General features: G+C 32.9%; 1 protein-coding gene across 10 annotated transcripts in view; it reads right to left on the bottom strand.

Annotated features, from left to right (window-relative positions):
• The window catches only part of LOC117108524 (band 4.1-like protein 3), a 53,418-nt gene extending 41,994 nt beyond the window's left edge, over positions 1-11,424 (bottom strand). For 6 of the 10 annotated variants that reach the window (XM_033250555.1, XM_033250565.1, XM_033250561.1 and 3 more), the window contains exons 1-3: positions 11,272-11,424; positions 1,956-2,018; positions 981-1,169 (exon numbers count right to left, since the gene is read on the bottom strand). In XM_033250555.1, the coding sequence (XP_033106446.1) occupies positions 981-1,169; positions 1,956-2,003 (237 nt within the window). In that variant the 5' untranslated portion in view covers positions 2,004-2,018; positions 11,272-11,424. Of the gene's footprint in view, positions 1-980; positions 1,170-1,951; positions 2,019-4,495; positions 4,519-8,181; positions 8,342-11,271 lie in introns of those variants that run through there. The other 4 variants (XM_033250563.1, XM_033250556.1, XM_033250564.1 and 1 more) reach the window with 4 other exon arrangements.
• Between the last annotated feature and the right edge of the window lie 4,143 nt (positions 11,425-15,567).

Below are 15,567 nucleotides of genomic sequence, written 5' to 3'. Positions count from 1 at the left end.
ACATTATAACCTGCTCAATGTTATGCTATAGGCCTATAATACAGTATTACTGTAGCCACATTCACCAAACTTGTTTTTAGGATCAGAGGAGAGTCAACAAAGAATTTAAGTAATGCTAAAAATAGATTACTACAAATACCACACATATACACTGCTTGCCTGAATTCAAATTCAACTTATAAAGGGGGGGGGGGGGGGGGAGGGCGGAAATGACAGTAAACTTCAAAAATAAAAATATAAAATAAAATATGATACATATTTTCATTTACATTTATCATAAATTTAACCTATACCAGTGGCAGATTGGGGGAAGAGGCAAATTTATTGTAAAAAAATTATTGTATTGAAAAACTTGTTCAGAAAATTACAATGCTAACTGTAAATATTTAAAAAAATCTATCAAATGAGTTTCAGGGAGCTTTTCCTCCTTCATTCCTACTGCACCACATTTGCTCCGCTCGCACATACATTAGCTTATCAACAGAGTATCAGGAGATAAGTCTATTATGTTATTGTTACTGTTTTGAATTCCTGCTTGTGGTAACCGATTCACAATGAAGTTCATCAATATTACATTGTATATATTGTTATAGAGTAATTAAATTGATCATGTGTAAAGTAATTGTTCATCTGCAGTATGTAAAAAAAATGGGTGTGGTTTAAGATTCTGCAATTCATGACCTCAAAGTGCATTTGTCTAGATTATGTACTTTATAAATCATGTTTGCCCTAAAAAAACATAACGAATCCAGATGATAAGTCTTGGGGTTTTAATGCTGTATACTATACTACAGCAAGCCGGCCTGCATAGTGACTAATTATGTTAAACACAGTAATTTGTTTTAGTGACAACAGTCTTTGACCACATGACCTCATTAACTATGCTTACTCTAGGCTCACAAATACATAATTAGGTTTTGTACTTTGCAGTATTAAGCTGCAAAATTACTTTTTTTTTTTTTTTAAATAAACATACTCACATCTATTTCATATTGCTGGTCAGTGCCATCGAGGAGCAGTATTGTAGCTTTTTGCATGTTGCCGTTTGGAGTTGAATAGGACTTGGTTTTTGGTTCTTGAGACGTGAGGTTTTTTGACTGTTTCTTGAGGAATGGTGCTGGCTCAGGCTGAATTTCACCTGGGGCTGGTTCGTTTATCTCTGAAGGAAGCTGTAAGAACAAGAAATAGACAGAAATAAATGCATCTAATCAACACAATACTGTTGGAGGCTTCAATGCGGCGATTTAATCCAGAGACACTCGTGCACGAGCAGTGCTAACACAAATCATTACCAGTTTTGTTTATCAGTTTTTTTTGTAATGTTATTATATTGAAGACTCATTTTAAAAGATCATTTAAGCATGACTAAACCTTCCAATAAAACATGGATCAAATAATCAGTATTGTTTTGATTTGACAGACTTTTTCCTACAAAAATCTTTAACTAATCAAATGGTCTAACAAATATTCTAAACTATTTTATTAGGAATATAGGAATGGTCCACAGCATACATAAGCATACATACTGTGTTCTTTAATTCACAAGCAAAATACCTCCAAATCAAATTTTATAGATAACTGACTGGAAAATCAGGCTCCAGAGGAAAAAATCATTTGATATGTTGTACTGTGCAACTTTTTCCAAGACCCAAAAAGGGTGTTTGACAAAAAACAAATTTTTGAATATTTGAAAAATGGGAGGAAGAGAGACATCACTAACCTCCCACCCCAGTTTTTAAATATTCAGTTGTACAACACACAGTATCAAAAAACTGTTTCCTCCAAAGCCTGGTTTTAATGCATTACTTTAAAATAGGAAAAACTTAAAATTTTAAACCTTTCCTTTTATTTTAAAAAAAGTGTTTAAAATTATTGTTAAATAGTAACTTAACCTTTAAAAATATAAATTTATCAATTTTAAAATTTAACTTAGTGAAAAACTTTTACGTACCAACCTTTACTGAAGTCAACTCGTTATTAGAATCAGATCTAGCATCAATCATTACTGACTCAACCTACTATAAAAAGAAAAATGATATACAATATTAATATGTGATGGTACTAAACTTGGTATTGGTAAAAGCCATCATGGAAGAAAATGTGGACCTGAGCAGTGAATCAGCTATCTCATCATCTCTCTTTGTAGTGTCTCCGGAGACACTGTTACAAGAGGAACTTTTGGTAATAATGTTTACCTTTTCATTTGCAATCATGCAATGTACCCTAGATCTGAGTTCACTGTTGATTTTCTTATCAATATGTCGCTCTTATACTGGTATGTCTTCAGACACACAGATTATTGAAAACTGAAAAACCCTTGCAAAGTAACTTTTTTTCTGTTTTTTCTTTCTTTACCTTTACTATTTCTCGTGTACTGTACAGTAGGTCTACATATAGAACTTTTCAAATTATTGTTGAAAAAAAAATTGCATTATTTTGTAAGCTGCATAATGTACAATAGCTTGGTTTGATACAGTACTAGGGAGAAACAGATTGAATGAGGTTCTTTGTTCATCTTGAGCCTATTACTAAGGAAAGATTCCATAGGGAAGTCATCAAATCAATATCTACAGAATTTAGAAGTTAATAAGCTCAGCTTTATAATTTAGGTTGCAACATGTATTATATTGTCACCTGCCTCCGTAATAGATATGACATGACTTCATTCTGTAAAACAACACCATTCCAATATTTAACACCACTCTAGTAAAAGGTTAACAACTCATAAACACCAAAGGTATTGATAATTGTTAAAATATGCAAATGTGTGCAGTACAGGTATGTCTTAATAGCCGGTACTATGAGAACCAACAATATCAGCCAAATGTGGGTAATTACAAGGCATTACATAATTTTCAATCCTTAATGTCAAGTACAGGTCAAACTGAAATATAATAATACAAATATCATATATTTTTTTTTTAATTCAAATTCATGACTACTACACAGTCTAGCTTAGATTTTAATAGGGGCCTACAGTATTAATATTACCTAATACCTTAATTCTATATTTGATTATGATCATTATTAATTATTTAGTTAAGATACTGTATGTACTGTAGTAGTTACTCTTCATTCAATAAAAGCCTCAATTCTATTTATTGCAATATACTTTTTTTTTTAAAGAACCAGTAACATTTTGCCCAGATTCATCATTATCATTGCCAATTTCAGGCTCAAAATGTTCTTATTTTGTTCTTACAGTATTTTCACACAATTTTCAAAAAAATATTATTGTACAACTCAGTACATTACTGTACTGTATCTGAGGGTACTGCATTTTTACAGCTACTACAAATAAGATAAGATTTGTTGGTTTTCAATTATTTTTTAAATAAAAACCTCATTTGACAATTTACCCCAGCCTCAATTTGTTCTTATTTTGTTCATAATGTTTAAATGTTTTCTCATAAAAAAAAGTGTAGGAAAAGAAAATATAAACAAAAGATTGCAATGAATCATAGTTATTTATGACTACACTGATACAAACACAATGCAAAAAACTACCGATTAAACAGGCTAAATGGCTTTACGACACCAACAATTATAGGGTTTTCCTGTGATCAATGGTTTTGCTACTGTACAGTACATGCATGCAAGTACAGTATTTGATTTTTCCATTCTTTTTTAATTTTTGCAAGGGCGAGTAAACTTAATCATTAACCCTAGCAATTTATCTCACAATATTTATCAGGAAGTATAATTTTAGGCCTGACATATTATTACAGTAATGAATACTTAACAGTGGTATTATACAGGGCATGAGGAGAATTTTTGCTAGAGTTCAATGTGTTTTCCCTTTTTCCTACCCAGAAACACAACACAACACATAATTTTCAATCAATACTTTGTTCATGGCATTATAATAGAAAAAAATGATCTACTAAATAGTATTGGTGGTCTGTTGTAATGATGTAAAGTATGAATTTTTTATGAAAAATTGAATGATACGCCTCACTAATTAATCTCAATTTCAACGGTGTTGAACATCAAAAGTCACTGGTTTAGTTGTTTTTATTTGAACACACTTGTAAGTAAGTATTTATTTGGAAATTACACCTTTATATATCGTTGGCACACACAAAGGTGGTGCATCCACAATGTTCATATTAAAAAGAACAAACAAAATTAAAAAACAGAGAATTAAACAACTAACAAAAATTCATACACTTGATTTTTTGTTGGCTGTATAGTGAGTTCAGTACAGTACAGTACTGGCTTATTGTAAAATATCAAAATTAATCATTTTATTTTTCTAAATAGCTACATGAGCTTTTGTCCTTGTACATACTGTATATCAAAAACCCTTCTAAAATCTCTCCATCAGACTGGTTCTTGGATGATGTTTTGTGTCAATATTGTCCTTTTCCCCTGCTTTATCATGCCCTATTTAATCAGAACCATGGCACCACCACTGATGCTCAACTTGTAATCCAAAGACCATAAGTTCAATCCAGACTTTTCCTTCGACCCCGCTTACAAAATATTAAATTACCTCTATCTGTAGATCGCCCCTGCTAAACATTGCAGTATTTTATGCTTCACAAATGAGAGCGGTCATCTTGAGAAGACGGACCACTGGTGCACAGTACCCAAGTAATAGCATTAACTTTTGGACTGCAAAATATAACTCAGACCCTTGGAATTAGAAGATAAGCACCTTAACTGACCCACAACTTTACTCACACACACCGACGCCTGTTGTTACAAAACAGTATGACTAATACAGCATATAGTACAAGCATGCATACTCTCCAGATCAGGCCAAAATTCCCAATTTTATAACAGCACACATGTACACCCTTGTCCCTGATCAAATGGTGTTATCTCATAAACAACCTAAATTGTACACAAAGCAGGGCAGAGAGAAAGTAAATGATTGACAGTGAGATTACAGCAAACAACGTTTTATTTACTGAATGATAATATCTAAAGATAAACCACATTTTAAATTTCTACAGAAAATAATGCTATAGAATATTTATTCCTAGCAGTTAAAATTAACATTCTAAAAATTATATGATTATATAGATTTATCATAAAACAAAAACTATTTTATACTTACAAGTGAAATATGACAGGTAATTACTAAATTAGATTTTAATAAATTAGATAAAGTGTAAAACAAATATGTTATTGTAAAATCAATCTCTAGCACTATCATGAACACCTATATCTATAGTTTGGTCAACTACAGTATTAACCAATAGAGAAAGCCAACGTTGCATAGTAAACATATCACTGATAAGATTTTCATTCATTAGGTATATTGCTAATTATAGTAGGTTATTTTGTTGAGATCATAGAGCATTGAAACAATGCTTGTTAAATTAAGTTTCAAAATCCAAATTATTAAAAATATTTACAGTACTTAAAATTTGTTTAAAGTGAAATAATATATCCACTATGCATTTAAACACCTTAATAGTAAAGACGTTTTTCACAGCTTTTATGGAAGATTGCAGCCCACCAGGATTGCTCAAAACTATGAAAACAATATGCCAGATATTGATGCAACATAATTAGCATACGTTTTACAAAAATGACAATGTACAGTATGTAATTAATAGCAAATTAATTGTTTGCCACTGCATATATTTGTTCCAAGGCTTTAGTGCCTTTGATTTAGGCCAGGTCTTGTAATAGACCGAATCAGTGACTCCACCAATTACTGGTCACTTGACATTATAGTGGGTACTAAATGTAAACATCGTAAACCACAGTGCGCTCATTGAACACAGTATATTGAGAGAGTTATGATGTTTTTTAGACAGCGACCCAAAGTAAAGTAAGGTAGTAGGCCTATGCTTCTTTTTAATAGTGATTTATAATTACTTTGGCAATCTCTGTGCATTTTATTTAGGCTCTGGAATGCTGCTAGTGTGTATAGGCCTAGGCTGCACTGTGAGTGTTAAGCCTTGACCAGGGTTTGAAAATTTAATTTTGGAACACTTCTAAGTGATTTACCAAATTATAACTCGCATTCCAACCAACATTTGCAACATCTATGACGTGACTTACATCAACAACAAGACGAAGCTATATTCAATGCACTGTCGTCTCGCGATCTCGATAGATGTAAACAAACCCTAATAATACCCACTATAATACCCACTATAAGCCTCGTGACCCGAGCCGCCGATTCGGTCTACTGTATCATTAATTGACAATCTTCATCACAGAACCAAACTGAATTATATCATTAAATTAAAAATAAAGACTAGGGTCTACTTTGCTTTCAAGACAGTTAGTAACATAGTTTATAGTTGCTTTGTGTTTGAGCATTACAGTACAGTACAGTTAAAAGAACAGTCTGTCAAGCTAGTCCACACCAGGGAGGTGCTGCCTCTCATTGTTTTCACATTGTGTCACTGTAGGACTGACATCTTTATATCCTAACACAGAGATCCCAAGTTTGAAAACCAAAAAATAGGGAGATTTTTTTCATGAAGCGATCGTTTCCTGTAGCGACGCGCTGTGACGCCTTACAACGCGCTGTGCAACATGAAAGTATTACACAAAATGAAGAAAACAAACAATTTTCATCAATTTGTTTACTTTTAATTAACAAAACAATTTTCATCAATTTGTTTACTTTTATTTTACATTTGTTTACACATTGCAGTTGGCCTAAAATATAAATTTATAAATATTATTTATTTAGCATTTAGCTAGTAAAGCGTTCTTGGCAGCAGTCAACAAGGCTTTGCTTGGTTAATTGGTATGTTAGAGGCTATGGCTGATTTATTACATCTCATCAAAAAACATAGAATTCTAGCAAGGTAACTGCAACTTGCAAGATTTACACGTTTGCTGAAAAATTTTAAAAAATATATATATTTTAATTTAGTTAGTAAATCATACTACATGTTTTAAGTCAGCATTTATATATGTCTAGCCTATAAGAACTGGTAAATAATGCCATGAAAAAAAACATTAAATCCTGCCTCGCAAGGCTCCATCTATACATGCGTAACTAGGCCTAATACCGCAGTCACAACCACCACTACACACACGCCCACCCAACACAACACACATACAGTACATACCCTGCAGTGTTGCAGATAGAGCCTAGGCCTAAGCCCTACATGTATTTCGGGATCGATATTAAAATAAACTTCATTTTTTCGGAAGACTGCTTAGTACCAAAACCTATTAACTATAATTTTTTTAGTATTGTTATTAAAGAACTGAAGCTTACTTGAAAGAAAAAGTAATTTTTATGCACCGATTCTGTTCCAAATCTTCGCGGCGAAAACTTCGGGCCCCATCCATTCCCATGTGATTTCTGATTTCGTTACTATTTGGTTCTACCACGGATCTAGGCCTGCCTTGCCCTGAGTTGTTATTTTGATAAACAACTTAAATAACAACTCCCTGGCCTTGTTTATGACATTTTATGGCTGAGTGAGCGCCATAGTATATTGGCTTAAGATAAGAAATTTTGTTTCATTGCTCTACGACATCGTGGAAATCACATTTTTTGTGAAATTTTCGGGATATTTAAAAAAATCGGGAGATATTAATAAAAATCGGGAGGGCGGGAGACGGCCTCAAAAATCGGGAGAAACCCGCAATTCTCGGGAGAATTGGGATATCTGCTAACATTATACGAAAACCTGACGCAAAGGAGAATGTTTGAACATCTGCATTGGGACCCTCAGCCGACTTAAAATAATAACCGTGAACAGAACGTTTTTACAACGAAAAATATTTTTTAATTAGCTAAAAAAAAGGCTGGAATAGGCCTATGTTGCTGGACGGTTTTTATGCGATCATAGGCTAGCCTTGACCAGGCCTACCGAAGCGTAAGCCTACGATTGTGTTTGTGTTAATTAAAAACTAGGCCTAGCTTAGCCCAGGCCTACAGTACTCAGTAGGTAAACCTAAAGGCTAAATAACGATCGTATTTATATAGGCCTAGTAAAACATGTCAGTGTGCGTTTACTTAAAGACTGATGAACACACTACACATAGTAAACTAAAATTACTAATGTAATGAAACTATGTCTAGGCTAGAACAAAATGCGGATTTCAAAGTACTATCCAATTTCTAGCTCGAATCCTAGGCATAGCCACTCACTCCTCTGCTCTTTCGAACGGACGCGATGATATTGATATCGCTGGCCGCCGGAGATGAGCTTCTCTAACCAATTACAAAGTATCTCAACAATGCAATACCTTATGAATGCTATCGATCTCCGATTTTGCGAATAACAATCCATCAAAAAACGTGGACAATTTTACACTTCGGAAATTATCAATGAATGAATAGGCCTACCTATCTAGGCCTAGAATTATGTACAAAACAGATAGGACGCCTACAGTGAGCCAGAGTAAACAAGACTTGGCGGCACTACTCATGCATGACGGATTATTACGCCCCTTTTCCAACCACGATCTCCCCGACCCAAATTCTTTACCGCATCATAAACTATTTATTTCGTAATGTAAATCTATCACATATTTAAATTCTTCAACGCTTTTTACACAACTGCACTACATCAGGTCATCATTTAATATTATTTGTAATATTGATCTATGGAACTACATTTTGGAGTATAAATATTGTCACATAGAAGAAGTGAATTCCCCTGGATAAACACACAGTGCAAAATTATTGTCATCATAAGGAAACACGCCCGTTTCTCTCCTCACACAGTGATGATGCGATAAAATTTGAAAATCGCACACGATTTAATGTAAATAAAGGGAGCGTTTACACGTGACCACTCGACCAAAGATCAGTAACAGTAAATAAAGACTGTATTCCATTATGAAACCGTCATTTTATGTGTATGTGTTTTTTTTTTTTAATTTTTTATAATGATTTGAAGAATAATAGCATGATGTGGTGGTGGGGTTCCATGCTCTTAATTTCACTGTTCAGACATTTGAAGAGTGAATTATCCTGCTAACCCAATCAAAATAAACAACCATTTAAATATCATGTAACAAATGAGATAAATACATTAGAAACTGAATTGTAGAGCACATAATTATCTATGCATTACTGCGAGTGTTCTCGGAAAAGAAAAGAGATGAGGGAGAAAAAGAATGAAAGAAAAAAAATGTATTGAACAAATATTAAATCACCATGAAATATGAGCTGCTTTTTAAAATATTAGATGAGCAAAGCAAACTGAAGACTTTTTCAACACACATTTGAAAATAACACCTAGTAGTACTGTAAATAAAAGTGATGCATGAAAACTTGAGATACTGTAAAATGGAAATAAATTATTAATCTAAATAAATTGATTTTCATTTAGAATTGCTTATCTTGGAGAAAACCTATTTAGCACAAATACAAAAATAAAAGAGAATCACAGAAAACTGATGGCTTGAATGTATGCATTATAACGTACCTTCCAAAACATAATAATAAAAAAAAGGTTTTGATATATATTTTTTAGATAGCTTTAAATCAATGAATCATGAATATTTCATGTATGATAACAAAGGCAATATTTGAATATTTTTCATATGACAGTGTAATTAAAGATTGTAAAATACAAGTACCATACACAAATGATTGGAGCCTGAAATACAAATTAATATTTGTTAATCTCAGAGTAAAACATTATAGGTTGTGTGGCTGTGCTATTTCAGCATCTATGGCGTGTGGAAATGCTGTTTTCTGTATCAATCTTATATTTCGATGTGAATATTTTTCGCAAGTATGCAAATGTACTGAGTATTTAGTACGACAACACGTCAGGTAGGGAAAAACATCACTCCTATAATCTTATTTATAGTCAAATCTGTAATACTGACAGAAAAACAGGGTGGGGAATGGGCAACATAGTATTACAGTATGTATATTTCTTCTTTCTTCTGGATTGGAAGGGATAATATTGTGGACTAGTTTTAAGAACGCTGGGAGTAAGTTGTGTACACTGTGCAAGCAGGCCCTTCTTTTGTGCTGGCAAAACAAGAGATGCTGGTTCCTAGTATAGTTTATTTTTTTCTCTCTTATTTCCTCCAGAAATATTTATGAACATTTTATGGTTTTCACTTTTAGTATATGATGACTTATGTTTATAAACAAGACTTCAAGTACATAGAGGGAGTTTATATTGTAGGGCCTATTCTATTCAATCTATTACAACATTCTGGCAAAATTAGAAATATTCAATATTAAATATTTCAATATACTGTACTTTTTATTGTTAACTTCATTGAAAAAGAAGAACAGGATTTCATCAAGTTTTTTAGTTAGAAAATTCAGAAAAAAAAAACAATCATAAATTAAAACATATTCTTAACTTATATAATTCTCATTTTGTCTATCAGTTGTTCTTAAAAAGATCTACAGCCAGAAATAGGATACAATACAATGGTATGATGTTATCATCATATACTTTTAATAAACAGGCAAAATATAAACAAAATAATTTAATATTGTATATTGAGCAATAAAATAAACAATAAACTTTTCCAAATGTGAATATATTAGTTCACAATTGCCTGACAAATTGATTATTACTACATGCTTACTACCACTTATTATAAAAACATTGCAAGAGACCAGAAAAAATGAAGGTAAAGGTCACATTACTACATATAATATACAGTAGCGCTGCAGTACATTATATTAGCCAGCAAAATGGCAGCCATGCAGTAGGAATCCAAAAACAATTACTAGTAGGCCGTAGGCCTAGTACTAGGCCTATGGATGGTGATAATTACATTTTGGCGTCATTTTGTATAAACTATTAATGATATATTGTAATATTAATAGCTTTGGCCTAGGATGTCTACCCTCACCAAATAACCACAGACAGTAGCAAGAGCTAGCTAGGTTTTGAAATGTGAAAGAAAAAAATATACATAAATACAACGTTTAAAGCCAAGCCAGTAACTAACAATGACTGCATGCTGGCACTTAATTTTAAAAAATAAATATATTTTAATAGTATTTCATTCTAACAAAAACAAACGCCTGCTGCCTGCTATACTATTAGTATTTACAGCAGGGCAGGCCAACTGAAAAACATCGTCTACTTCATCAAAACATATAGGCCTAGGTCTAATTTTATAATAGCTGCAAACTATGCTCACTATTTTAGGCTTAACGTTGGGAGTACGATCTCATCTTGACGATGCCTAGCCTAGCCTAGCTTAAAAGGGCACAGTTGTCCTGTCTGTCGTGTTGTAAATAAAAAGCTCAGCACCGTATCGATCGATCGCTAGGTAGGCCTAAGCCTACACAACAAATTATATATAATCTTTGCCCTTCACCTAAAACTGACATAAAATTATGTTTACCTGAAATTCACAGTATACATGCAGCAAGATAAAAAAAATTAAAATATAGTATTTCGCTGTAAATAGTGTAAGTCCAAACCAATATGCCCAGGGCTTGAACTTGTCTCGCCGGGAATCAATATGGTGGATCAAACAGAGAGAAATTTTCAAAACCGGAAGTACTGTACCCTTCGATGAGTAAAGAGGGCGGCCGTTGTTGTCTGATGTCTGTCTCTCTGATGAACTGTCAGGTTCCAGTCAACTGTTGGACGTTCACACTATCAATTTAGCGTGTTTTGTCACTTTTGTTTTTGTTTTTGTTTTGTTTTGTTTTTTTTTGGAGGGGGGTGGATTTAGGTTGGTTTTTTTGGTTTTTTTTTTAAAGAATTTAAGTGTACACTAGCACAAACCGGTGTTCGTTCATTTTAATGATTGCTCTGAGCAAAAATGGAATTTATTGTAAACGTTTTGTTACGAAAGAGCAAAACTCTACTAATTTTTTGCATATTTAAGCTAATGTCTGGTCATTTTTTAAGAATGTATGTGTTAATATGAGTAAGTAGAAAGATACGTGTTCTGAACATTTAATAAGTGAGTACTGTACCTACGACCGACCAATGGTGGTTCAAGATACAACATACAAGATACTTTATTGCCTGAAGTAAGTATCTTGTATCTTGTACAATTTGATAACTACATTTTCACCCTTATTTTGCATGATAATTGTATATGGTTGACAATGTTTATTTCAGCATGCTTTCAAATTTCATTACAGCAACTGAAGCAACCAAAATGGTCTTAAAAAATTCCTATGGACTTTTTGGCAAGGTTCATTATATAGCTGTCCATTTTGTTTAATTCACCAAGGATCTAAATCTGTTTTGAAATCATGGTCAAACAAACTGATCAAATGAACAATGATTGAATTATTGAATAACAACGAAATGATTGAAAGATTATTGTTGACGAAAAATGCGCCCTCTATATATTTAATTAAATATTATATATATATATATAATCAACACCAAAATAAGCTAAGGCCTAGCTCAAATTCATATTGCTTTATTTATCCTGTCTTTATAATTTATTATAGATTAATTGGAGACACTAAACGATGTGTAAACATAACAAAGATAATGACTCAATAATTATTGTAAATATGATATTCAATAACCAAATAACTGGAATAGGACTGTAATTAGTTAGGCCTCAACTCTAGGCCTATGCGATCCCAGTATTTATAGTAGTATGTGATAAACTCCTCTAACCACGGCCCGACCATGGCACAAGAGACGAGGGTATCACCAAAGAATATTTTTATCAATCCCCACTTGATTTCTGCTTGAGTAAAAAGTTTGAACGATGCACAAAAGCGATAAATTATTATATTTAAAACATATTGCAACATGTAAAATTTACTTTTGTAGTTTCACATTCGTGTGGTGTATTATTTCTTTATCAAACACAAACACATTACTCAATATTTTAAAATTGGGGATTTATAAGTGAGAAACACTGGCGTATTTCTTGTCAGTACAAAGAATTTAAAATTATTATTATGGAAGCGGTGAGCAAAATGAATAAACACATAAACTGAAAGTTGGTATAATTTACAATTTTCTGTTAATGAAAAATGGTGTTTGTAAATATAAACAGTATTCAAGAAAAAAATCTTCTAAAATACGATAATTAATAGCCATTTAACGACTAACATTACTTTGAAAGTACTTCCTCCAGACACTTCTTGTAGGAAATTGACATAGGCCTAAAAGAAACTAGCGTGGCTCTATGTTACTGTTAAGCTATAGCCAGGCTCCGGAGAGGAAAAATATGATGTGTTGTACCGTTGGATTTTGTAATACACTGAAGGGATGTTCGGTGTTATAAGAAATAATCGGGAAATATACGTTTAAACGCTGTGTAAAAATAAAATGGAGCTGCCTTTTTTTTTAGAAACAGGATTTCTTGAGGCTGGGGTTAAAAGAGTTGCAAAATGAAATTGTAGCTGTAAAAACTTTATTACACTATCACGAGCATGCCCCTACAGAATTATAAACAAATTTTCACCTAAATGTGTATACTAGGTAGACGTCGCCCATTTGGGTCTACGACGTAAAAATGGAGTCAATAATTCATCAAATATTATTTTATGTTAACTTTTTTTAGAGACGGCAATTTTATGCTGGTCGTGACAGTTTTATATTGTATACGGATTCGATAACATTACAAAATCTAACTGGGAATGCGGGTCGCCTGTATTAGGCCATAATCCTTGCATGAGACTGAACCTCTTGATTTCGAATTCTATTATAGAGTTCTGAATTCGATCCTCACGACTTATAAGTCCAGATTCGCAATCGTTGCACGCGTAAAACTACAAGACGGCCGGCTTATTATATTTTCAATATTAGAAACATCCGTCGATACAAAGATCTATATTTAGAAAATTATAAAAAAAAAAATGACTGGAACTCCACGTAAAAGCACACACAGGGTAATCTTTTAAGACAACCTGTGATTTACAAGTAACAAATTAACCCAGTTTTTCGTTCGTACTTTTTATCACAAGTTGACAATTTTTATTTCAACGTCATGTGCAGTAATTATGTTTTACTAATGGCAGGGTGCGAGATTAATAGATAAAAATAATGCCATGTTATAGACTGCCTTTGAATCCTCATTGGTTTTTGTTTAGGTTCGTATAAGTCCCAGAAATACCAATTAGCAATAAATTTCTTCTGATATTTTTGTTTATTCTAGAGATTTATAACTGTACATTTGAAGTTTTGAGCGAATGCAAATTAATACAGGAAAAATTTAATGACAGCGGTCAGTGGAAATATAATATGGAGGAAGTACCAGCACATGTTCCGTTACCAAAACATGACCATACTCACGGTGACCGAAATGGTAAGTCCATGCATGGTCCATTAGACCTATTTACCGATCATCAATGCATCATGCACACATTTTTTTCTCTCAATCGTGATGAAATAATGAAATAGGTACTTGGCAACTGTTTTTATGATGATTTTGAAATACTTTCAATAAGACAATTGAGAAATAATTGGAGGTCTTCGTTTTTCGGGTCTTCGGTCTTCGTTTTGTAGACACCCATATAGGGTGTCTATAAAACGAAGACCCTTGAAAATTTCACAAACAGACGCCCAAAAAAATCCGTAATTTTGATTTTGTGACAACCTGGCGTATTATCATCAAAATAAAAAAGAAAAAATAGGGGTTTTGTTTTTGTGTCTTCGGTCTTCGTTTTATAGACACCCATTTGGCTCAGTGGTTTTCATTCTGGTTGTTGAACTTGTAGTCTTTTTTATAAGAAGTATTTCTTGTTATTTTTAGATTTATTTTTTAATCACAGTCTAATATTATTGAACATATCAATGCCTGTCTGCTCTTCCTTTTCTGTACAGGCCTATTATTTTATTATGAATTATAAAGAGGGCAAAAACAAACTACAATAAAAAATAACTTCGTGATTTTTCTATCTATCATGGTCACATACATTTTGAACATTATCTCATTACTATAATTTAAATTATGTAATTGCTAGGGATTGTAATTAAGTTATTGTAAATTATACGTTCAATTGTTTCAAATAATGATTTAGCCTTGGTGTTTCATTTACGGCAATTTAAAGGAAGGTTTCAGTACAGAACATGAAGGACTAAGGACTTCCGTTTGATCAGTCCAGGGCAACTTAAATAACAGAGTGGTTCTCGACCTATTCTTCCTCTCCTTGTATTGCGCACGTGTAGGCCTACAATAAATGCACACGCAGCACGTACGTTATAAGTACAGAAGTGTGTGACGATATCTGGACCACATCATGTGAACCCGTAGGCACAAGTAATAAGTATAAAATTAGGAACGTATAAACTATTATATTTTTAACGACTAGCTTAGCTATGAACTTGATTGAATAGGAAATAATGGAATTTATGCCCCTTCCTTCTAGGCCCCTTAATTGGATCGAAAAAAATAAGATGCAACGAATAATGTGAAGATATCGCAAGAGGAAGTCATCATGTAGCATGTTCACGGTTCAACATGCCAGCCTGCCTTTTTTGCGTAGTATGTTCATGTCCGTTGAGACATCACGTGATATCTGGCAGAATGTAAACATTAGAAAAATGTTAAATGTAAATGGTAATTTCAACATGCTAATGTTTAAAACATTCAAAACAGCTGACGAGATGCTGTGACGAATTTGGAGTACCAGTGTACTTGACGTATAGTCACAACATTGCTGCAACTTTTGCAGCCAGTCATCATCTTACTATATATCTCTTATACACATCT

Source organism: Anneissia japonica, unplaced genomic scaffold (genome assembly GCF_011630105.1).
Source record: "Anneissia japonica isolate Jap-2015-1 unplaced genomic scaffold, ASM1163010v1 scaffold287819_len434453_cov191, whole genome shotgun sequence".
In the NCBI taxonomy this organism is placed as follows: Eukaryota; Metazoa; Echinodermata; class Crinoidea; order Comatulida; family Comatulidae; genus Anneissia; species Anneissia japonica.
Note: the sequence above shows the minus strand (reverse complement) of the source record. Positions and strands in the feature narration are given on the sequence as shown.